The sequence below is a fragment of the Coregonus lavaretus genome, assembly GCF_964263955.1.
Source record: "Coregonus lavaretus genome assembly, chromosome: 26".
NCBI classification, from domain to species: Eukaryota; Metazoa; Chordata; class Actinopteri; order Salmoniformes; family Salmonidae; genus Coregonus; species Coregonus lavaretus.
Window position 1 is genome coordinate 16,637,840 of NC_140013.1, and position 26,144 is coordinate 16,663,983.

General features: G+C 41.1%; 2 protein-coding genes across 2 annotated transcripts in view; both read left to right on the forward strand.

Moving 5' to 3' along the window:
* The window catches only part of pou2af2 (POU class 2 homeobox associating factor 2), a gene marked incomplete at both ends in the record, with an annotated part of 50,440 nt that extends 39,090 nt beyond the window's left edge, over positions 1–11,350 (forward strand). Inside the window, 3 exons of the mRNA XM_084142677.1 lie at positions 5,293–5,332; positions 10,112–10,407; positions 10,952–11,350. Of these exons, the coding sequence (XP_083998803.1) occupies positions 5,293–5,332; positions 10,112–10,407; positions 10,952–11,350 (735 nt within the window). The remainder of the gene's footprint in view (positions 1–5,292; positions 5,333–10,111; positions 10,408–10,951) is intronic.
* Positions 11,351–16,124: 4,774 nt separating this feature from the next.
* On the forward strand, positions 16,125–20,109 carry LOC311101383 (uncharacterized protein). The gene is made up of 5 exons (XM_084142516.1): positions 16,125–16,144; positions 16,536–16,636; positions 18,059–18,110; positions 18,772–19,001; positions 19,182–20,109. Exons 2-5 carry the CDS (start codon positions 16,634–16,636, stop codon positions 19,467–19,469), a joined length of 573 nt encoding a protein of 190 aa, XP_083998642.1. The 5' UTR covers positions 16,125–16,144; positions 16,536–16,633; the 3' UTR covers positions 19,470–20,109.
* The last annotated feature ends 6,035 nt before the right edge of the window (positions 20,110–26,144 follow it).

A 26,144-nucleotide genomic window follows, 5' to 3' on the forward strand; every position in this document is an offset into this window, starting at 1 on the left:
TGTGTAGTTCTGGGCTGATTCCTCACCGTTCTCATGATCATTGCAACTCCACAAGGTGAGATCTTGCATGGAGCCCCAGGCCGAGGGAGATTGACAGTTATTTTGTGTTTCTTCCATTTGCAAATAATCGCACCAACTGTTGTCACCTTCTCACCAAGCTGCTTGGCGATGGTCTTGTAGCCCATTCCAGCCTTGTGTAGGTCTACAATCTTGTCCCTGACATCCTTGGAGAGCTCTTTGGTCTTGGCCATGGTGGAGAGTTTGGAATCTGATTGATTGATTGCTTCTGTGGACAGGTGTCTTTTACACAGGTAACAAACTGAGATTAGGAGCACTCCCTTTAAGAGTGTGCTCCTAATCTCAACTCGTTACCTGTATAAAAGACACATGGGAGCCAGAAATCTTTCTGATTGAGAGGGGGTCAAATACTTATTTCCCTCATTAAAATGCAAATCAATTTATAACATTTTTTACATGCATTTTTCTGGATTTTTTTCTTTTTATTCTGTCTCTCACTGTTCAAATAAACCTACCATTAAAATTATAGACTGATCATGTCTTTGTCAGTGGGCAAATGTACAAAATCAGCAGGGGATCAAATACTTTTTCCCTCACTGTATGTATACTGAACAAAAATGCAACATACAACAATTTTAAAGATTTTCCTCAATGCTTAATTTGTAAATCGGGAGGTGCCGTGGGTAAAATGTGAGCGCGAGAGGGAGGTGACCTGAGGTACCAGAATGCATGAGAAATAAAAGAATACATGAGAAATAAAATCCCCTTTATAGTAAAGCATTGCATGCATATAATCAAATTTGCGTAGTGGCATAGAGCAGTAGAATAGAAGCACTAACAGAAGTTGCACACATGGAGAAACATTTTTAGTGGCCTAGGGTCCGGGAAAAATGTGGCCTTTTATAAACGCATTTCATGCAATTCTACATCATTTTACATGACTGGAGATTTTGGCATAAGCATTTTTATGCCACATTCAAAACATGGGAACTTGGAACTGGGAAATCTCTGACTTCTGTATTCCGAGCTCCAACTGGGAAAATTAGTTTTGAACGGTCATCCAACACTGAATTTCAAGTCGGAACTCAAGTCTCCAGCTCCGTATTTCCGACCTGAAGATCAGTGACGTCATGATTCAACCTTGTTTTTCTTTCCGAGTTCCCAGTTGTCATGAAAGCACCACTTTGACACGGACAAACGGAGAATCTTAGATCAATAAAAACGACCTTGTCTTGAATCCATCAATAGCCTAGGCCTACGTGTGTGGAGACATATTGTAGGCTGCAATATGAGGAAATTATGAGGAGATTATAGTCCTACAAATGCTTTTGAGTTTCACTGACTCACCCAATGATGCTGCAGTTCACTCGCTTGTGATGGCCGATGCGCTCGTACCAAAAGCCTCTCTCTCTCTTGTTTTACAATAGGCCTATTTGGAAGTTGATCAAATATTTTGGTAGCCTACAGCAGACAGATTAGAGTCTACTCTTTTCAGCTGGAGCCATTTGCTTTCCAACCTGTGTTTTCCAGCGATTATATTTGAAGTATTGCGAAAGGCCTGTTTTGTCTGCATGCTGTTTGTTCACTGACAGATTTGCCGCACATTCCCGACTGTAGGCTATGCCTTGTTATTGGGCTACACTCCACAGCTAGACACATTTTTTTTAAAGATCCTCTGTGGCAAAATTATATGCTTTCTCATGTTATAGTAGGATATTCTGAATTATTTCATTTATTTCTGAACAGACAGCAGTACCTCTATAAGTTTGTCAAATGTATTTCAATTTTTAAGGAGTGCTGCAGATCCTCCAGAACCCTTCGCACGGCTATGATTATATAAGGAAATAAATGATGAAGTGCAACGCTGGAGAGATGAGAGTTGCAGGCTCATTCATGTCTGTCAGAGCAGAGAGAAGGAGAGAGATCATAAAAAGTTAATCTCGTTCCAGTTCTGTGAGAGACACAGGCGTGCTTCTCATAAAGCCACAGCCACGCGTTGGTCTCAAACATAGGTTACAATGTTGCGCAAACCATAAACCAGGCCGGGCCGGAACAACCAGAATTATCAGGCCCGTGCTGGGGGGATAACTAACGAAGAGTCAACTCAAATTAACTTTGATCGCTTTTATTATAATTTTTACATTGCAAAAAGTGAAAATTATTTTTCATGCCATGAGAGGTGCTGGATCCGGCCAAATAGGTCCCGGAACGAAACAGTGCAAAAATGAGAGGCACAAATTAAGCACTGATTTGACTGAGTTACAGTTCATACAGTTGAAGTCGGAAGTTTACATACACTTAGGTTGGAGTCATTAAAACTAGTTTTTCAACCACTCCACACATTTCTTTTTATCAAACTATAGTTTTGGCAAGTCGGTTAGGACATCTACTTTGTGCATGACACAAGTCATTTTTCCAACAATTGTTTACAGACAATATTTATCTTATAAGTCACTGTATCACAATTCCAGTGGGTCAGAAGATTACATACACTAAGTTGACTGTGCCTTTAAACAGCTTGGAAAATTCCAGAAATTGATGTCATGGCTTTAGAAGCTTCTGATAGGCTAATTGACATCATTTGAGTCCATTGGAGGTGTACCTGTGGATGTATTTCAAGGCCTACCTTCAAACTCAGTGCCTCTTTGCTTGACATCATGGGAAAATCCAAAGAAATCAGCCAAGACCTTAGAAAACATATTGTAGACCTCCACAAGTCTGGTTCATCCTTGGGAGCAATTTCCAAACGCCTGAAGGTACCACGTTCATCTGTACAAACAATAGTACGCAAGTATAAACACCATGGGACCATGCTGCCATTATACCACTCAGGAAGAAGACGCGTTCTGTCTCCTAGAGATGAACGTACTTTGGTGTGAAAAGTGCAAATCAATCCCAGAACAACAGCAAAGGACCTTGTGAAGATCCTGGAGGAAACAGGTACAAAAGTATTTATATCCTAAGTAAAACAAGTCCTATATCGACATAACCTGAAAGGCCGCTCAGCAAGGAAGAAGCCACTGCTCCAAAACCGCCATAAAAAAGCCAGACTACGGTTTGCAACAAAAATAGAACTGTTTGGCCATAATGACCATCGTTATGTTTGGAGGAAAAAGGGGGTTGCTTGCAAGCCGAAGAACACCATCCCAACCGTGAAGCATGGGGGTGGCAGCATCATGCTGTAGGGGTGCTTTGCTGCAGGAGGGACTGGTGCACTTCACAAAATAGATGGCATCATGAAGAAGGAACATTATGGGGATATATTGAAGCAACATCTCAAGACATCAGTCAGGAAGTTAAAGCTTGGTCGCAAATGGGTCTTCCAAATGGAAAATAACCCCAAGCATACTTCCAAAGTTGTGGCAAAATGGCACAAGGACAACAAAGTCAAGGTATTGGAGTGGCCATCACAAAGCCCTGACCTCAATCCTATAGAACATTTGTGAGCAGAACTGAAAAAGCGTGTGCGAGCAAGGAGGCCTACGAACCTGACCCAATGGGCCAGAATTCACCCAACTTATTTTGGGAAGCTTGTGGAAGGCTACCCGAAACGTTTGACCCAAGTTAAACCCTTTATAGGCAATGCTACCAAATACTAATTGAGTGTATTTAAACTTCTGGGCCACTGGGAATGTGATGAAAGATATAAAAGCTGAAATAAATCATTCTCTTTACTATTATTCTGACATTTCACATTCTTAAAATAAAGTGGTGTTCCTAACTGACCTAAGACAGGGATTTTTTACTAGGATTAAATGTCAGTAATTGTGAAAAACTGAGTTTAAATGTATTTGGCTAAGGAGTATGTAAACTTCCGACTACAACTGTATAAGGAAATCAATCAATTGAAATAAATTAATTAGGCCCTAATCTATGGATTTCACATGACTGGGAATACAGATATGCATCTGTTGGTCACAGATACCCTTAAGAAAAAGGTAGAGGCGTGGATAAAAAAAAGTCAATTTCTGGTGTGACCACCATTTGCCTCATGCAGCGTGATACATCTCATTTGCATAGAGTTGAGCAGGCTGTTGACTGTGGCCTGTGGAATGTTGTCCCACTCCTCTTCAATGGCTGTGTGAAGTTGCTGGATATTGGCGAGAACACGCTTCATACATGTCGATCCAGAGCATCCCAAACATGCTCAATTGGTGACATGTCTGCTGAGTATGCATGGAAGAACTGGGACATTTTCAGCTTCCAGGAATTGTGTATAGTTCCTTGTGACCTGGGGCTGTGCATTATCATGCTGAAACATGAGGTGATGGTGGCGGATGAATGGCACGACAGTGGGCCTCAGGATATCGTCATGGTCTCTCTGTGCATTCAAATTGCCAAAGATAAAATGAAATAGTGTTCGTTGTCCATAGCTTATGCCTGCCCATACCATAATCCCATGGGGCACTCTGTTCACAACGTTGACATCAGCGAACAGCTTGCCCACACAATGCCATACATGTGGTCTGCGGTTGTGAGTCAGGTTTGAAATACTTCCAAATTCTCTAAAATGACGTTGAAAATGGTATGTTAATTTCTGGTAGAGAAATTAACATAACATTTTCTGGCAACAGCTCTGGTGGACATTCCTGTAGTCAGCATGCCAATTGCACACTCCCTCAAAACTTCAGACATCTGTGGCATTGTGTTGTGTGACAAAACTGCACATTTTAGAGTGGTCTTTTATTGTACCCAGCACAAGGTGCACCTGTGTAATGATCATGCAGTTTAATTAACTTGTTGATATGCCACACCTGTCAGGTTGATGGATTATCTTGGTAAAGGAGAAATCCTCCCTAACAGGGATGTAAACAAATTTGTGCACAACATTTGAGAGAAATAAGCTTTTTGTGCGAATGGAACATTTCTTGGATGTTTTATTTCAGCTCATGAAACATGGGACCACCACTTTACATGTTGCGTTTATATATTTTTTCAGTGTAGAACCCTACCTAGCACCAAAAAGTGTTCCCCAATGAGGACAAACCGAAGAATCCTATATTGTTCTACTTAGCACCTTTTCTTCTAAGAATGTAGATAGTCTGTAGAGCATCTACAGATGGACTATCCAAATAAAGTGTTACCCTCACTTGGATATAAGTTGAATTTCTTGAAGCTTCTTTATATCATACCAACATGTCTTAATATACCACACACTGACATCCGTTTCGGCTTGTCCTCAGAACGTGGCATGTTATGTGTTACCAGAATCAGACCTGTTTTCATAATGCCATGGATCCAGGCTTTTATGTTTGTCTGTTCTTTCATTTGTAGGGAGGAACATCCAGCCAATCATCATTTGTCCAAATGCCAGGTGAGAAAACTCTCTGGATAAATTATGTCATTTTGATAAGTCCCATTGACCTACCAACTCTCCTAATAGTTGTAAGGGGTTGGCTGGGTCTAGACAGAGACTGACACTTCCCCGATCTACAGAGAGGGGGAGTCATCAGACTCGATCTGGTTCACCTGAGTTCTGAGCACACCTGTCCGTAATTAGGGTAGGATATAAGGTGTGCTCAGAGGTTCAGTCGGTGCGAGGTATTGTTCCTTTGTGACTTGCTAAGCGTTTTGTTCAGAGAGAGAGAGAGAGAGAGAGAGAGAGAGAGAGAGAGAGAGAGAGAGAGAGAGAGAGAGAGAGAGAGAGAGAGAGAGAGAGAGAGAGAGAGAGAGAGAGAGAGAGAGAGAGAGAGAGAGAGAGAGAGAGAGAGAGAGAGAGAGAGAGAGAGAGAGAGAGAGAGAGAGAGAGAGAGAGAGAGAGAGAGAGAGAGAGAGAGAGAGAGAGAGAGAGAGAGAGAGAGAGAGAGAGAGAGAGAGAGAGTTTGTTTTGATTAACCGTGTATCCGACCTGTGCCTTGTTTGACTCCCCGAATTGCTTAATCCTCTGCTTGTCTACCCCAGTGATTACCGTGCTCTGATCCTGTGCCGGTGCCCTCGACTACGACTAAGCCCGCTCCTTTGGTACCTCTGCCTGTCTATGCCTTGCCCGGTTTTGACCACAGCCCGCCCGACCACGATTAAGCTATACCCTTGTCTGTACTCTAATAAAGCATCGCTATTCTGCGATTGGATCTTACCACTCTGTCCGTGTATTCATTACAATAGTGTTTGAAGTAAGGGAAGTACAGTATTATAGACAAAAATGTTTAAATGTCACATTTACAGGTAATGTTCTGAAAAAGTAGAATAAAACCCATTCAATGGTGAAGGCTTGTGGAAAGGCCAGGCACAATATTTTCAATGTTAACAGTAACCACCAGAGCTTTGAATGTGTACTCCACTTATACTGTATGCTTTGTTCTGATAGCTACTGCCCACTAGAAACATTTTCCTGCAGGTATAAGGCTTCATTACTTATTAGTTCTAAGCATTTATGAGCCTTCATAAGATTTATAATATTTTATGCCTCTCTATGTAGGATTTTTTTTACTGACTCTAAATTTTTGTTATTTAGTCAAGATTTTATGAGATTATAATATCACAATATAAGGGTGTCATATATATTTAGGACAAATCTTACAATGCATTAAAACCACCATAATGCATTGTACCTGGGTGGCAGGTCGCCTAGATGGGGAGGCAGATCAGGTAGATGAGGCGGCAGGTCGCCTAGCGGTTAGAGCATTGGGACAATAACCGAAAGGTTGCTGGCAAATTGAAAAAATCTCCCGTTCTGCCCTTGAGCAAGGCAGCTAACCCCTACAACTGTTCCCCTGGGGCTGAAGATGTCAGTTAAGGCAGCCCCCAGCAAATCTCTGATTCTCAAGGGTTGGGCTGAATGTAGAAGACACATTTCCATTGATTGCATTCAGTTGTTCAACTGACTAGGTATCCCCCTACCTGCAGGCTGTAAGTAAAGTGTACAAACCATTCATATATATACCACCAGTCAAAAGTTTGACACACCTACTCATTCAAGGGTTTTCTTTATTTTTAAAATATTTTACATTGTAGAATAATAGTTAAGGCATCAAAACTATGAAATAACACATATGGAATCATGTAGTAACCAAGAAAGTGTTAAACAAATCAAAATATATTTTATATTGATGACAGCTTTGCACACTCTTGGCATTCTCTCAACCAGCTTCATGAGGTAGTCACCTGGAATGCATTCCAATTAACAGGTGTACCTTCTTAAAAGTTAATTTGTGGAATTTCTTTCCTTCCTAATGCATTTGAGCCAATCAGTTGTGTTGTGACAAGGTATACAGAAGACAGCCATATTTGATAAAAGACCAAGTCCATATTATGGCAAGAACAGCTCAAATAAGAAAACAGAAACAACAGTCCATCAATACTTTAAGACATGAAGGTCAGTTAATACAGAAAATGTCAAGAACTTTGAAAGTTTCTTCAAGTGCAGTCGCAAAAACCATCAAGCTCTATGATGAAACTGGCTCTCATGAGGACCGCCACAGGAATGGAAGACCCAGAGTTACCTCTGCTGCAGAGGATAAGTTCATTAGAGATACCAGCCTCAGAAATTGCAGCCCAAATAAATGATTCATAGAGTTCAAGTAACAGACACACCTCAAAAACAACTGTTCAGAGGAGACTGTGTGAATCAGGCCTTCATGGTCATATTGCTGCAAAGAAATCACCACTAAAGGACACCAATAAGAAGGAGACTTGCTTGGGCCAAGAAACATGAGCAATGGACATTAGACCGGTGGAAATGTGTCCTTTGGTCTTGATTGGAGATTTCTGGTTCCTACCGCCGTGGCTTTGTGAGACGCGGTGTGGGTGAACGGATAATTTCTGCATGTGTATTTCCCACCGTAAAGCATGGAGGAGGAGGTCTTATGGTGTGGGGGTGTTTGCTGGTGACACTGTCTGTGATTTATTTAGAATTCAAGGCACACTTAATATATATAGTCTCTGGTATTTCTTTAAAAAACATTTTTTAAGGTATATACAGTGAGGGAAAAAAGTATTTGATCCCCTGCTGATTTTGTACGTTTGCCCACTGACAAAGAAATGATCAGTCTATAATTTGAATGGTAGGTTTATTTGAACAGTGAGAGACAGAATAACAACAACAAAAATCCAGAAAAACGCATGTCAAAAATGTTATCAATTGATTTGCATTTTAATGAGGGAAATAAGTATTTGATCCCCTCTCAATCAGAAAGATGTCTGGCTCCCAGGTGTCTTTTATACAGGTAATGAGCTGAGATTAGGAGCACACTCTTAAAGGGAGTGCTCCTAATCTCAGCTTGTTACCTGTGTAAAAGACACCTGTCCACAGAAGCAATCAATCAATCAGATTCCAAACTCTCCACCATGGCCAAGACCAAAGAGCTCTCCAAGGATGTCAGGGACAAGATTGTAGACCTACACAAGGCTGGAATGGGCTACAAGACCATCACCAAGCAGCTTGGTGAGAAGGTGACAACAGTTGGTGCGATTATTCGCAAATGGAAGAAATACAAAATAACTGTCAATCTCCCTCTGCCTGGGGTTCCATGCAAGATCTCACCTCGTGGAGTTGCAATGATCATGAGAACAGTGAGGAATCAGCCCAGAACTACACAGGAGGATCTTGTCAATGATCTCAAGGTAGCTGGGACCATAGTCACCAAAAAAACAATTGGTAACACACTACGCCGTGAAGGACTGAAATCCTGCAGCGCCCGCAAGGTCCCCCTGCTCAAGAAAGCACATATACAGGCCCGTCTGAAGTTTGCCAATGAACATCTGAATGATTCAGAGGAGAACTGGGTGAAAGTGTTGTGGTCAAATGAGACCAAAATCGAGCTCTTTGGCAGGAACTCAACTCGCCGTGTTTGGAGGAGGAGGAATGCTGCCTATGACCCCAAGAACACCATCCCCACCATCAAACATGGAGGTGGAAAATGTTTTCTGCTAAGGGGACAGGACAACTTCACCGCATCAAAGGGACAATGGACGGGGCCATGTACCGTCAAATCTTGGGTGAGAACCTCCTTCCCTCAGCCAGGGCATTGAAAATGGGTCGTGGATGGGTATTCCAGTATGACAATGACCCAAAACACATGGCCAAGGCAACAAAGGAGTGGCTCAAGAAGAAGCACATTAAGGTCCTGGAGTGCCCTATCCAGTCTCCAGACCTTAATCCCAGAGAAAATCTGTGGAGGGAGCTGAAGGTTCGAGTTGCCAAATGTCAGCCTCGAATCCCTAATGACTTGGAGAAAGATCTGCAAAGAGGAGTGGGACAAAATCCCTCCTGAGATGTGTGCAAACCTGGTGGCCCACTACAAGAAACGTCTGACCTCTGTGATTGCTAACAAGGGTTTTGCCACCAAGTACTGAGTCATGTTTTGCAGAGGGGTCAAATACTTATTTCCCTCATTAAAATGCAAATCAATTTATAACATTTTTGACATGTGTTTTTCTGGATTTTGTTGTTGTTATTCTGTCTCTTACTATTCAAATAAACCTACCATTAAAATTATAGACTGATCATGTCTTTGTCAGTGGGCAAACGTACAAAGTCAGCAGGGGATCAAATACTTTTTTCCCTCACTGTATTGTGTGCATTGTGTTTTATTTTATTATTGCTAGGTATTACTGCACGGTTGGAGCTAGAAACACAGGCATAACATCTGCAAATCTGTGTACGCGACCAATAAACTTTTATTTGATTTGTAAGAACAACTGTAGCTCAGCTGGTAGAGCACGGCGCTTGTAACGCTAAGGTAGTGGGTTCGATCCCCGGGACCACCCATACACACAAAAAAAAAAATGTATGCACGCATGACTGTAAGTCGCTTTGGATAAAAGTGTCTGCTAAATGGCATATTATTATTATTATTATTAACCAAAAAACTACTTCAGGTTAGAGCTGGGCTGTCCTTTCAGGTCCAACTCTAAGTGAGGCCTATGAGAAGGATAAAGTGTGTGTCCAGAATTTGACTGGTACTGTATATTTTTTGCCATTAAGCAGACACTTTTATCCAAAGTGACTTACAGTAGTGTGTGCATACATTTTGGGTGGCCCCAGCCGTAATCGCACCCCACGATCCTGACATTGCAGGCACCATGCTCTACCAACCGAGCCACACAGGACCACTTGTTACTAATGTTTTCTTCCTGGTTCCCTTTACAACAGGGTCTCACATGATCCCTGGCTACTACGGCATGAGGCGACCCTTCATCTCCGACTCAGACTTCTCCCCCAAGCAGTTCTCAGCCGATGTCTACTCCTCATCCCTTGGGGGCAAGCCTCTGGGTTGTGACCCATCGGCCATGTCGGGCTACTCCTCCTTCATAGACAGCTACTACCCGGAAACGTTTGGAGACTACCGCAGTGCAGCCTTCACCACCGGAGGGAGCTCCATCTTCCCCAGCTCAGCCCTGTCCACTCTGCTACCACCTTTCTCCGGAGAGTCCCCCCACTTCCTCCTGGTAAGGCACTCTGTCAGTGGTCAGTGCTGGTGATAGAATGGGACTGTCGAGCTATGGCTTCACATTATGGGCCAGTTTCTCAAATATGGTTTAAAGTCCTGGACTAAGAAGTGTGTTCAAGGCTAGGCTAAATCCAGGAAACAGGTCGTATGTGTTATTGTGTTTTATGTGATGTGAGAATAGGGATGGAGGCTGGAGCGGGTAGGGTACATCCAAATGAGCACACATTTCACACAAGCATGAAGGAAAAAATCAATAATATTCCACAAGTGGGTTCCTATTTAAATGATTGGGGTTTGAACCCAGATCTGTGTGCTACAAGACTTTGTTAGCCCACTGAGATAAAACCCAGACATTAGCTCAGGGAGCCAACACGTCTTCAGGTCTCCAGCAAGGTTAATCATCACACGAGCATGGTTCCAAACCAACTCCTTTACACATACATCTTAGGGCATTCCGCAATCTGCAATACCAACAAAAAATAGTAATTTTTCCATCATCTCTAACACATCTCTATCCTTTCCTCTGTCTGTTGCTCCTGCAGAGAGATTTGTGGGAGCAGCCAGTGGCAGACCCAGTGACCCAGGGAGAGGGCTTGTGTGCAGATGGCCTGACCTCTGTTCCAGTCTCCCTGCCCAGCCCCGACCCTCCCAGGAGCCCCTCACAGTACCGCTACTCCACCCGCAGCTCCTCCATTGGCTCGGCACAGCCCTATGCCCTTCACCCTCTGGAAGAAGTACACTACCAGACCTCTTACCCTGCCGCCTCCACTTTCACATGCCCTTCCTATATGACTGTTTCCAATGACCTAGCCTCCAAGATGGCCCGTCTAGCTAATGAGGACTCTGACAGTACTCTCGCCACACATAGTGACACTCACTCGTGGGTGAAAGAAGATGGCGAAAGCTCTTGGTCACCATATGAGATTCTGAGGTCTTATTAAGTCCATTTGGAAACAACCTGTCCTTCACAGAAAACCAAAACAATGCTGATGCAAGCGATTCAGCTCCTTGTGATCCAAATATTTGACTTTGTACTTCTATAAAGAGATGAGCAAAGTCCACAAAGTACAACTTTGACTTATTTGACCCTCCTAAGTCCCCTGGTGATATACAGTAAGAGTATGTAAGAATTAACTCACTGGGCACACACTGGTTGCATCAATGTGGTCCTCTGTAGCTCAGCTGGTAGAGCACGGCGCTTGTAACGCCAAGGTAGTGGGTTCGATCCCTGGGACCGCCCATACACAAAAAAAAATATGTATGCACGCATGACTGTAAGTCGCTTTGGATAAAAGTGTCTGCTAAATGGCATAGTATTTTATTATTTTAACATTGAATTGACCTCTGTGCCCAGGGGGAACCATTTGCATGGGCACTTGATAATGTAAAGGAGCATTTATGATTCAGTGGTTAGACCTAGGATGACTTTGCCTGTGTTCAAATGTTTGAAATAGAGGTGTTTTCATATAGTCATTATATTAGAAAAACATCATTTTAATGTATATACTGTCATTGCAACAATTCCGATGAACATGTGTATTCCAATAAGATCTTTATTTTTGCTAAAGGTTGTTTTACTTTAACCTTCTTCTTTACTTAATATCATCTTGTTGTCTGCTTTAATAACCAAATCAGAGTTTGTCAAACTGTATCTGCTTCATGTTACTCTTTACTCTATGACGCTTTGGTAATGAATTTGTAGTTTTTTTTTGTTTATCTTTTGTATCTTTTAGTAGCTTGTTGCAAAGCATTCGTTAGTAGTAATAGGCAGCAGTGACAACTCAAAGAAAATTATTGAATATAATGAAAGACAATCAGAGATGACCATCCACAGAATACTTCAAGAATTGAATGGGAATCTACACCTGAATATTTTACATTTAGAGACACTGACTTGGTCAATGGGTGCAAGTGATTTACCATACTCCCAGTTTCTCTGATGAATCAATGTTTCCTGTGTTTGGCTTTTCATTTCAAGAAATAAACAACATTGATAATGTATTGGGTAGTAGAATGTTTATTATGAATCCAATATAATAAAAGAGACTGCAATTAATGCATGAAAATTAAACATATTTTTTGCTAAAATTACACACGAGAAAGACTTTTCCGTTTGTTGACTTATTTTTTTCTGCCACCACTAAATCGAATTAAGAGGGAGAGCCTACTTACGTATATCCTACACTAGATGGCGCTGTTATTTCATGTTACCTCGTCTCTTACGGTCTCAGCGTATTTCACGGGGAGGAAATTGCAACGCCAGAAATAAATAAATAAATAAAAAGCGAAACGTTAGATATTATAGGAGAGCACTAGCATAATATTCTTGGTAGTTTGGATAATGGGCCTATGTCCTACTTTATGGAAGGTGAGAAGTTGGTCAATACAACTACCCAGTGGAGATGACGGGCTTTAGGCCTACATAATTACATTTACGTCATTTAGCAGACGCTCTTATCCAGAGCGACTTACAGTTAGTGAAAACATATTTTTTTATCCTGGCCCCCCGTGGGAATTGAACCCACAACCCTGGCGTTGCAAACGCCATGCTCTATCAACTGAGCTACATCCCTGCCGGCCACTCCCTCCCCTACCCTGGACGACGCTGGGCCAATTGTGCGCCGCCCATGAGTCTCCCGGTCGCGGCCGGCTGCGACAGAGCCTGGATTCGAACCAGGATCTCTAGTGGCACAGTTAGCACTGCGATAATAGGGATCATTGTATAGGCCCCTACCAGTATAAATCAGGAAAGGCCATAGATTGTATTGGGAAGATAGTATGTGCATTTTCTCAATATATGAATGAGGATAATGATAGATCGATACCCCAAAACTGAATCTAAGCTTTTTTAATTAAAACTAGGTATATGTTAGTGTTCATTGTTTGATATGTTTGTAAATTGTTATTCAAATGTAATGTAGGCTCACAATGGCAATGGAAGAACATCTCTAGGAAACGGTTTCTCTAAAGCAATGTGCTCATGTTTTCTTAAAAGATTTGAGTGAAAATTGCCTTCTGATAACATGTGGTTTGTTCATATCATATGTATTAAGTTGTGAACTCTTATACATTAAAACAGGCATGGACAGTAACCCTATTCCAATTAGTTTATCAATTGAAAATACTTTGCCCACATCTAAGTAGGCCTAGGCTATACAAGTAGACTAATCAAGGAGTCTTGTCATTGAGTTGAAATTATATCAGACATATGTAAACAGAATTTTTGCATTGTAATCCATTTGTAAAAGTTTTCTCAATTTGTATAAAGTAGCCAAGCCCTGGGATGTCAAATCAGGTTTGACAAGTGAATGGCTGAAACTTTCAGTCTTTATATTTATATGAATAATTGACATAATTAATGTAACTAAACTAAATAATGCTAAAACAACTATAATACAATTGGTAACACGTGGGTGATGTGAGCTCCAGTGATGGGGAGCATGCACTTGCTGAGGGAGCAATGGAGTAGGTGATGGCAGACATGGCTGCTACCATATGCCACGCCCATAACCTAGACATTTAATAGTTTCTTGTTTAAAATCAGACTAAAAATGTATGGTGATAACGTGTTGATGTGCTTATCCATTCTGAAATACATATGATCTGCGATGTGTAATTGTTGGTCATGTTTAGATAGGACATCTAACCGTTACTTTCCTGTAGTGCCTCATTATGAAGGGGGACTGATGGCCAGATTGGCAAAAGATGGATAAAATGTTTAAAATGTCCATTTCTTTTTGGTTTGGGTATAAAATATTATTATATTCTATTAAATGGGATGTTATTTTAAGTGCATATGTACTGATTTATACTGAACAATCTGTATTTTTGAGTAGCCTTTGAATATTCAAATTGAAAGTAACGCGCAATCAAATCATTGTCAAATCATTGAGTTCTAGGGGTTTTAAAAAGTAGGCATGGAAAGAAAATTTCACAAACTAATATATCCCTAGCTATATTAGGATATTATTGTATGCTCAGAGACAGTTTTAAGACTTGTGTGTTGAGAATTTGTGTGACTTTTATGAATATTTCGTTATAGCCCATATAACTGAGCCAAAAAAGGACATTGTGGAATCTCACAACTGCTCTTCTTCCAGGACTCTTTCTTAATTTTTACAACATGTCTGGTAAGTTTATAATTATTTTTTCTTCGGATCATGGTTCTCTTTTACGTTCCTCCTGAAAGAAAGAAAGAAATAGAAATGTTAGAACAAAACGATTGGAAATAATTGACATTGCACAACATGTTGTTTCAGCTTCTGTGGAAACTGCGAGGTTCTGATGAAAAAAAGTATGGAACTCGTAAATGACGTAAATGTAAATGTAAATGTGTTTTAACTAAAGAGTGATGGAAACTAATCTTCAACAATGACCTCATGTGGATTAATGCCTATTACCTGCATGATGTATGCTATTTTCTATTACAATACTTAGCAATTTAATCGAACAACGTTTTAAAATAGTGTTTAGCTTATTTCTTAAACATCACTACTTTTGGCCACTTCGTCCACGTTAGGGTGTAAGGATAACTCAACTCAAACGCGATTTTATTTGCATTATTCTTGTCGATTCAACTGTAATTGTAGTCATTGTAATTACACGGTAATATGTAAACTTACAAATGGTCATTTTAAGCAGTAGTGGGATGTGTATTTTGGGTAGCTTTACTATTTGCCTCATTTAAGACAAATCATGATCTGACATTTCAGTATATGAATATTTAAAAGGATGGGTTTGACAGCCAAGCACACCTCTTTAGATTCTGCCGGCAGCTGCTATTATCGAATCACCTTTACCGCCAACTTTCCACTCCTGAGACAGTCTCTGACTGCCTTAATGAGTTCTACCAATGTGTGGCGTCGTTTCTGTAATGACTTTGGTCATTGGAGTAGAACATTTTACCCCTTTATAGTTAGAAGTAAAGCCATGACATACAATCGAAGGCGTACATATATAAGTACCGTTCATTTTAGCATAAAAATCCAAAAGCTAGGCTCCTGCACTAAAACATTGAACATGTGTTTAGAGTGAGTATAGGCAACGGCTCTAACCTATCCGTCTATTACAGTTCAATTACCCGATAATTTACAGTAGGCTATGTTTTGATAGCCTACATTAGTCTGCAATTTCATTTCAAATGCAGCCCTGCTTCGACGGATGAGTTTTACAGAAAGCTAAATGGTTTTTCTGCGTAATTGTCAGGCTTGGGGCTTCGATGGGCTAACCGGAATGATTATATCATCAAAATCAAAACAACTTTTATTTTACCCTCCGGTAGGCTAAAGCTCATATTGTTATCCCATAGCCTACCAACGATATGTAGGCTAAGTACGGAGCGTAAAAGTAACTTACTTTTATAATGGATTTGAATTTCTCAAGCGAAGTCTTCCATTTTCACCTTATTTTTGCCGGATTTGTGGAGTCCTTTGGTTTCTTTGTTATTGACTCTTACTAGGCCGCTGTTTGCCCGCTTTACCTGTAGCCTAACTTCACTTCCCTACTTTCACGGAATATGATCAGCCCCTTTTCATGGATCGCAACGTTTAACCTGTGTTTTAGTCCTATGTATAGAATTAAAATAAACATATTATCCAAATAAAATCGAAAGGTTACATTCACAATAGCATTTTAGCACAGCTTTCCCTGGTGCTTGAAATGAGTGTGAAGGCAAGCCCACTGTATTGACTGTGAAATTCGAAACCCTGTCTCTACCGTGCGAGGTTCACGCAGAGGTAGGCTACAGAGAATATAGACCTATGTAGGACAATATTAGGACACTTCTCGCTTTCGCATGGGCAACTTTGATACAATAACTTGGGCAACATTTGAGCGATGCATAAGGACAGCCATTTGTTCATATTATATTGCATAATTCGATTGAAATTCACAAATAAGTCTAGGTGTAATACATTGCATGAAATACCCTGATCAAAACCATCTTATAGTGATATTGAAATGTGTTTTTAATAATATTCCAATGTTTTTTTAATTATTAAGTAGGCCTAACTAAATTGTTGAGTGAAAGTGTGCAGCAGGCAGTGAAAGTGCTCGAGAGTGGCAGGGTTGGGACAATTCAAGTTTGTTTACAGTAAACATCGACACCATGTTTTTCTCTTTCGACAGATAAGTCAAAGGTTTACCAGGGCGTGCGGGTGAAGACAACGGTTAAAGAGTTGCTGCAACAGCGGAGAGCTCTCCAGACACCAATTAAAACCGTTAGAATGGTAATTATCACTTCACACTCTCTCTCGTCTCGCTCTCTCTGGCGCGCAAGGACGTACGCGCCGGGGGCCGTGCGCGCGCGCACACACACACACACAGACACACACACACACACACACACACACACACACACACACACAGTTTCAGCATAATTGGAGGTGTTGCTCTCTCCATGAAATCTCCATTGCAATAACTTCCTCAATTCCCGCAACAGCCACCAACCTTACCCCAAACACGAAGTTGCATGCCTCATTAATGATTGACCATCAGGTCTGCTCTCTAGTAGCCTATCAATTGATGATCGTTTAGCAGTAACAGTGGGACATTCTTTAATGTAGGGACTGTTCAAGCTGTTTTAGATGTTCTTATATTCATATGGCAATTGACAATATTACAATCAGAACAATAATGACGGAACATTATTATCCCGAGTGGCGGGATAATATTATTATTAATTATCCCGAGTGGCGCAGTGGTCTAAGGCACTGCATCGCAGTGCTAGCTGTGCCACTAGAGATCCTGGTTCGAATCCAGGCTCTGCTGTAGCCGGCCGCAACCGGGAGACCAATGGGGCGGCGCACAATTGGCCCAGCGTTGTCCAGGGTAGGGGAGGGAATGGCCGGCAGGGAGGTAGCTCAGTTGGTAGAGCATGGCGTTTGCAACGCCAGGGTTGTGGGTTCGATTCCCACGGGGGGGCAGTATGAAAATAAAAAAGAATAATGTATGCACTAACTGTAAGTCGCTCTGGATAAGAGCGTCTGCTAAATGACGTATATGTATATGAACATATGGCAAAGATGACGCTTGTGGTCCTCTGTAGCTCAGCTGGTAGAGCACGGCGCTTGTAACGCCAAGGTAGTGGGTTCGATCCCCGGGACCACCCATACACACAAAAAAATGTATGCACGCATGACTGTAAGTCACTTTGGATAAAAGCGTCTGCTAAATGGCATATTATTATTATTATTGGAGCCACTCCCTTAATTGATCACACATACTATAGGCTAATAGTTATTGGATCTCTCTCTCTCGCTCTCTCTCCCCAATTTAAGGGCTTTATTGGCATGGGAAACATATGTTTACATTGCCAAAGCAAGTGAAAAAGATCTCTCTCTCTCTCTCTCTCTCTCTCTCTCTCTCTCTCTCTCACACACACACACAGACGCGCGCACGTGCACGCACACGCACACACACACACGCACTCAATCAACCCTCCGAAATGAAGAAGAAGAAGAATAAAAAATCTACAAATGCCATTATTGTGCTATACAGTGGGTGGTAGGCTACTTGTTAGTTGAAGATACTAAATGCGTCATTCTCCCGGGATGAAAAAGAACCAGCCAAAAAATCGAACTGTTGCAAATGAATGGGCACTTATGTTTCCTCTCTGTCTCCCTTTATTTTTTATTTTCCTAAATGAATAGAAATCCCAGAGCTTGGTGAGTCAGGATGTTTGCGTCTCCTCCTCCTTGCCAGGTAAGTTCAAATATGTCCAAATAAATCAGAATTTCTATATAGCATTCCATTGTCTGACATTATCTTGATCCCAAAATCTTAGTTCGGCAAAGCATCACCATGGAAGGTCCAGAATCAATGTTCTATACTAAAAAATAATGCTCGTGACTGCATCCAAACCTGTTAACGAAAATAGATGTAGCCTACATTAAAGTACATGACATGCCATTTTAAATGTCTAGTGGGGGCGTTGCAGAAAACCATCATCAAATAAACAAGCTTCGATCCAAAAGACAGAAGGCAATGTATTATGCATCATATATGCAAATAGCTAAATAGCTGTAAAATCCATCACATAAGCCTATTATAAAATATAGTCGGAGCGTCTGAATTGAACATCAGATTCGGTCAGGTAAAATATCTAGATTGACACTTACATGGAGTATCAACGACCACAGCAGAATAGTTGAAACATATTTCTTTTCTATACAATTGACACTGACCTACATTCCTAAAGTGCAGTGTACTGGGACCTTTTTATAAACTTGCATTCAAATTTGTTTTTTAGCTGTTGGCTGGTGGTGCCGTGACATCACTTCTGGAGTCTTCACTTATTTAAATGTCTCCCTGCATGTGTTTATGTATGCACCCTCTCACTGGTCCTTCTCGTTCATTCTTATAGGCCATTATTTTGATTATGTCCCTGAAGAGATGAATTCCAACTGCATCTTTCAGCCGCAGGCCATTACAGACAGCAACGTCCAGATGGAGAGCTTCGATAATCAACAATTGATAAGCATGATGATGCCCAACGAGATCTACAGCAGTGGTATTCCGTATCCCGCTACCTCAACAAAACTTTTGTGCCAGGAAAATCACTCCCCGAATATGGGCTATTACGGCCATGGCATGGTATGCTTTATTCAAATTCAGTTGCGCAATCTCCTGTCTTTGCAATTATCCACGGTCAGTTTAAATATTTGACAAAGCTCAGACTGTTTGTTCATTGAGAGATTTGGCTTGGAATAGGACATGGTTTTGTTATTCTGTACAACAATATTAATGCACTTCTCCTCTGGCTTGTTTTTTCAGTCTCCCAGCTCACCATCAGGTTCCCTGAATATGCCAAGTCCGGTCGATTACAATAGTTATTCGCCACAGGAGTCATACTCTTCGTCGTGTTACAACTCTCCGACGAGGCTGGACTCGAGTTATGGGTTTGTTCCAGAGCTCTACCACTACCAGAACTGCAACCTCCAGGCGAGCGTCTCCACTCCAGAATACGCACCTTATGGCACAACAGACTATGTATACGCCTCGCCTGCGGAGGACAGCTACTTCAGGCGTGATATGTCAAGTTCAGAGATGTGCTACCTTTGAATATCCATTCGGTCTTTGTTTTCTGTGTAAATACAGTAGAATGTACAGTCAAAACAATGTCTGTAACTCGATGTCAAACGTTGGCACTTGTGGCACTTGTGGCACCTGTTTTGAGATGTAGGCCTGCTTTGCATTTCGGAGTGTTTGCGGTCGGAGTTTCCTCCGAGTTTTTGTCTTTGATATGATTGGAAGAATGGTTTTAGAATTCCGGAGTTTGGGTAAATGTTGGATATGTGTGGGCTTAGCGCTATCTACTTAGTTATTGACTGTGTTATATATATACACACACAATTCTAATGATGTCATCCTGTTTTTTTTACAAGACAGTATATATTTTCTTATGGATGCATTAATTTAGTAAATTAATTGAAAAGCCTACCCAAAGGAAATTAGCAGCATCATCCCCTTCAACTCACTATTTAGTTTTCCTGTTCAGATGCACACCGAAGCTTAGTTAGAAACATTAACTGAAATAGATAAATCAAGTTATTTAATCATATTTACTGCTAAGACCAGCCTCTTGTTGGACCCAAATAAAAATGTCCAATAAACCAAGATAAATGACAATAGACAACTGATAATGATTTACAATATTTTTTTATAGTCCTTGTCATTACAAAAATTATCAAAAAACCCCTATGAAAACAGAAGAAAAAGAAAACAATAAGGTTAACATTGACTGTTCTTGATGTGGAATATGGTCTTCCATGGAGGCAGACGCAAGTCACGTCACAACAGGTCATATCCGACTCAAGAGAAGCCTGTCTCCACTCTACCCTCCGAGCACACCTTCCTCCGCATTTGGCAGGCACTGGATTATGCTTTCCAACACGCAAAATTCGTGCACGCTTATCAAGCTCCCTATGACCTGTTGAGTGTCATAAAAACATGAAATCCTTATTCAGTAGTTTTCTTTTATTGGTGAATGTTTTTGGTGATATGTAACGATATGTTCATTTTGGACAGGCAGGCCTACTTCTAACCATGCTCAACCCTGCTTTGTCTCCGCCTCGGAGGATCCGAGGCAGAGACAACAATTTTGCGTGTTGGAAAGCATAATCCAGTGCCTGCCAAATGCGCACCCTAATCAGAATGTATTAATGTACATTTATTACAGCTGCTTATAACTATGACTATTTCCCCCCCAGAAGTTTATGATCACTCTCCTCTCTTCTATTATAAATATTCTGTTGGAGCGGCAGCAGCAGCAGCAGCCATGATTATTGTAGCATAAGCCCACATCCAAAATCAAAACCTTCTCATGTATGCAGGCTGCAGGCATAATGCAGCACATACCTGCTGTGATCCTTGACCTCTTATGACGTCCAACTCATGAACCAACCAGTTTTCTGCGATAGTGATCTTGTGGAGGGTCCTGGGGTAAGATGTTTCTCATTGGATTTCTAAATCCTCAGTTGAGCACCTTTTTCTATTTTATACAAGCTGAGCTGAAGCATGTCTGGGTGTGCTCTCATTCATTAGCATGGAGTTAATAATGAGGATTCAGGGGGAGAGGAAGCCAACGGCTGCAGGTAACGCTAGTGTTTATCGTGTCATCAGAAGATCCTCCAAAGAACCTATGAGATAGTAGACTGAAGGCGGAGAAGGGGAGGAGGAGGGAAGCAATTGCAAACACTGCACACAAGGATAGTCAAATAGTTGAAAGAGGGGCCTTCAAATATGGCCCTTTCTCGTGACCTCGAGTTGATGCTGAACTTCATATGAAATTAAAGAAATCTATAGGGCCTACATTATGAGCTACAATTAAATGTTGGGCCCAGATGTCATCACTACTGTCAAATAGTATTTGTAATTTTTTTCAGATGCATTAGATGTGCTTCATTGAGCTTGTTTGGCACAATTGAACCAATGGAATAGTCCCAAAAGTACAAACTTGCCCATCTCACGCTCCAGGAAGGCTCAATCAAACACCCAAAGTACAGTATATGAAAGAAAATACATACTATTTAAACCTTGGGCCCCATATGATATTTAAAACTCTTACTAGCAGCTCATAGGTTCCTGGGTTTCTATACCAGCCAATTGGAAAAGTTAGCTGTGGTGCTCAATGGTCTAAATTAGTTGTCTTACACCTTGATTGACAAATGTGACAAGGTGGTTTGGTACTGTTTTGGTTTCTGGCATTGTTGGGAGTGGAGGGGAGGCAGGGTTTTAGGTACAAACAAAGGATATTCATTGTATGAAAAGGTAGCTCCCCAAGAACAGTGTGCAGCTTTTCAAAACAAAGCAGGCATCGTCCCTCATATAGAACCCCAACCTCATCGCCTATCATGTTCAGCTCATCTAACTGTCTCTTTTATAAGGCCTATGAATGCCTCACAAATCATTCATAAGCAACTGAAAGTGGTCCCACTAACATAAAAGGGATAGTTCAGTCAAATTACAAATGGACTTCTTGAATTCCCTACCTTAATCATACTTTGAAATGAGTCTGTCTGGTCTCTCAGTATTTTCTATTTAATTAGATCTCTATGGACTTGATGAACTCAATGCATTAGAATGATATTGGGGATATTGGGCTCTTTGAGATAAGGAACCACCCTCCATTTTATATAATCAGTTATGTACCTGAGTAACATTTATTTTGTATTATGTTGCCTCCTTGCGTCCTCCTTACAGCTCCCTTTTTGCACGTCTTTCATTCTGAGCATAATATTTTCTTTCTTCTTTTGTCTGGACAGTCTGGATTTGCAAGAGCATGCAACATAAATACACAATGAAAAGGATAATGAAACAATTACCAAGTACCACACCATTTGTTCCATACAATTTCTCAACTTAAATAAACAAAAAATAATACAAAAAAATTGGTTTTATCCTGTCCAGATGAACTGACTGTCAGCACTCACTCAGGTGAAAAGGAATGTGTCCAAGCCAAATAAATGCTAGGGTGTGTTCAGGGTTCCAAAGTCCCCCTACTCTCATGCCAAGTGCCTGATTAACAATCCTCTGTGGAAATCCCCTGTTACACATTGTTAATCCTGATCTGCCAAGATCAACCTGCACTTTCACCTGCCAACACTCATGAGCCACAATATGACAGAACACTGCTATTGAGTTTTTATTGTTATATATCCTTTATCTATTAACCATGCCAACTGTACAGTATGGTTAGACTATTGTTTAAAACAGTTGGTATTTATAGGAAGCTAAGAGATGATTTACTCTCTGGGAGTGCTGTTTGTATATACAGCATGTGTCATCAAAGCCAGTGCTCATTTCCAAATAAATCTTTATTCAAAATGTATATGTTACACATCATCCTAAACTACATTTATTGAGCTACACATTGGGAATATTTGAGCATGACATTTAAAACATGCTAATTTGGGGGATATAAACTTGAATGTTTTTGGACAGTCACCAAATGCATTCAGGTAAACAAAACCAAAGCATGGATTGCTGTCTCTCCTTGTCCGAAGACCGCTTACAGGGTAAGAAAACCATAATGCAATTAGTAATTTGGGTGAACTGTCCCTTTAAAATGCATTAGACGTCAGCCACATAGTAAAATGATTAAAAACACTATATGATGATACACAAAATATATTAAGGTTCCCTTTTTTGACAGGGATCATGATTGGAACATACATACTGTTGAGATTGAGAGTGATTGTTTTAGTAATGGCCTGTAGCAGGGTTAACTGTAACAGTATACTCTGGAGCTGATCATTTGACAGTAATTGCCCTTGCAGTACCTGTAATTTCAAACAGCTGCAATAATTGATGACTGAATGTGGGAAAATAAGGTGCAAACCCTTGTGTCTTTTTTTATTTTTATTTGTAATCTTATTTTTTTTTGGGGGGGGGGGGGGGGGGGGTAGATCAGCTTTAATATTGCAGATAGATTGTAACTTCCATCAATGTAATTGTCTGCATCACTTCCAATCCCCCATATGTTTTTTTTCTCTCGCATATATATATATATATATATACACATAGACTTACATATACACATACATACATATAAATACATTACATACATATATATACATATCCTTAAAAAAAATATATTTCCCTTTATTACTTTCCAATCCCACCACCCCTTCCCTAATTAGAGTAAACTAGTGAACAACAACGCTTAGATCTCTACTTACAGCTTATACATACTATATACATTTTATGGACACAGTCAATTTTACAATAATTATATTTTGTTTGTTTTTACTGCTGAACTTCCTCTACCCTCAACCTCTCTGATCGTTTTCATGATGTCCATCCGGTTTGCTTCTATATGCCATATCTTTCTAACTGTACTCTTTCACAAAAGCTCTCAACCTATAACCTAAACTCAGCAAAAAAAGAAACGTCCTCTCACTGTCAACTGTGTTTATTTTCAGCAAACTTAACGTGTAAATATTTGTATGAACATAACAAGATTCAACAACTGATACATAAACTGAACAAGTTCCACAGACATGTGACTAACAGAAATTGAATAATGTGTCCCTGAACAAAGGAGGGGTCAAAATCAAAAGTAACAGTCAGTATCTGGTGTGGCCACCAGCTGCATTAAGTACTGCAGTGCATCTCCTACTCATGGACTGCACCAGATTTGCCAGTTCTTGCTGTGAGATGTTACCCCACTCTTCCACCAAGGCACCTGCAAGTTCCCAGACATGTCTGGGGGGAATGGCCCAAACCCTCACCCTCCGATCCAACAGGTCGCAGACGTGCTCAATGGCATTGAGATCTGTGCTCTTCGCTGGCCATGGCAGAACACTGACATTCCTGTCTTGCAGGAATTCACGCACAGAACGAGCAGTATGGCTGGTGGCATTGTCATGCTGGAGGGTCATGTTAGGATGAGCCTGCAGGAAGGGTACCACATGAGGGAGGAGGATTTCTTCCCTGTAACGTACAGCGTTGAGATTGCCTGCAATGACAACAAGCTCAGTCCGATGATGCTGTGACACACCGCCCCAGACCATGACGGACCCTCCACCTCCAAATCGATCCTGCTCCAGAGTACAGGCCTCGGTGTAACGCTCATTCCTTCGACGATAAACGCGAATTCGACCATCACCCCTGCTGAGACAAAACAGAGCACTTTTTACCAGTCCTGTCTGGTCCAGCGACGGTGGGTTTGTGCCCATAGGCGACGTTGTTGCCGCTGATGTCTGGTGAGGACTTGCCTTACAACAGGCCTACAAGCACTCAGTCCAGCCTCTCTCAGCCTATTGAGGACAGTCTGAGCACTGATGGAGGGATTGTGCATTCCTGGTGTAACTCGGGCAGTTGTTGTTGCCATTCTGTACCTGTCCCACAGGTGTGATGTTCGGATGTACCGATCCTGTGCAGGTGTTGTTACACGTCTGCCACTGTGAGGACGATCAGCTGTCTGTCCTGTCTCCCTGTAGCGCTGTCTTAGGCGTCTCACAGTATGGACATTGCAATTTATTGCCTTGGCCACATCTGCAGTCCTCATGCCTCCTTGCAGCATGCCTAAGGCACGTTCACGCAGATGAGCAGGGACCCTGGGCATCTTTCTTTTGGTGTTTTTCAGAGTCAGTAGAAAGGCCTCTTTAGTGGATTAAGTTTTCATAACTGTGACCTTAATTGCCTACCATCTGTAAGCTGTTAGTGTCTTAACGACCATTCCACAGGTGCGTGTTCATTAATTGTTTATGGTTCATTGAACAAGCATGGGAAACAGTGTTTAAACCCTTTACAATTAAGATCTGTGAAGTTATTTGGATTTTTACAAATTATCTTTGAAAGACAGGGTCCTGAAAAAGGGACGTTTCTTTTTTTGCTGAGTTTATATACTTTTTATGGACACAGTATGCTTTACAATAGTTATCTTGTTGTTATTAGTTGTTGTTAGTTGTTATTAGTCCCATCCTTCAGCTCCATTCAACACCTCCCATCTATCTCTTAACACCATCCATATTGGATTTCTATTTGCCATATATTTTTCAACTGTACTGTGATGTTTCACAAAAGTTCTGAACCCTTCTATTCTCATTGTTTCTACAGATTGTAAATTGAAAATAATTTTTTTTGCTAAAAGTATCATTATATTATTGATCGATTGACTATGACTTTTCAGATCACCCAGTAGTGCTATCTGCAGGGTTAGCTCCAGGTAAATATTGCAATCCTTCAGCCATTCCTGGATCTGTGACCAAAAACAAGCTACAGGATCCAGTTGCAGAGGGAGGTGTTTAGTCCCAGGATCCTTAGCTTAGTGATGAGCTTTGAGGGCACTATTGTGTTGAATGCTGAGCTGTAGTCAATGAATAGCATTCTCAAGTAGGTGTTCCTCTTGTCCAGGTGGGAAAGGGCAGTGTGGAGTGCAATAGAAATTGCATCATCTGTGGATCTGTTGGGGCAGTATGCAAATTGGAGTGGGTCTAGGGTTTCTGGGATAATGGGATAATGGTGTTGATGTGAGCCATGACCAGCCTTTCAAAGCACTTCATGGCTACAGATGTCAGTGCTACGGGTCGGTAGTCATTTAGGCAGGTTATCTTAGTGTCCTTGGGCACGGGGACTATGGTGGTCTGCTTGAAACATGTTGGTATTACAGACTCTATATGGGACGACTGTCAATCCTTTGGTCCTTAAATGAAACTGGTATACTTTTTTATTTATCACAAACCCTTGTGTCTTAACAAAGTGATCGCTAAGTGGGATGTGAATATGATGAAT

Bases quoted from the DNA above. Each gene is read 5' to 3' on its own strand.
- LOC311101383 (XM_084142516.1), top strand. The intron at 18,111-18,771 runs GTAAGTTCAAAT...TCATTCTTATAG, and splicing joins CGTCTCCTCCTCCTTGCCAG to GCCATTATTTTGATTATGTC. The intron at 19,002-19,181 runs GTATGCTTTATT...TTGTTTTTTCAG, and splicing joins GCTATTACGGCCATGGCATG to TCTCCCAGCTCACCATCAGG.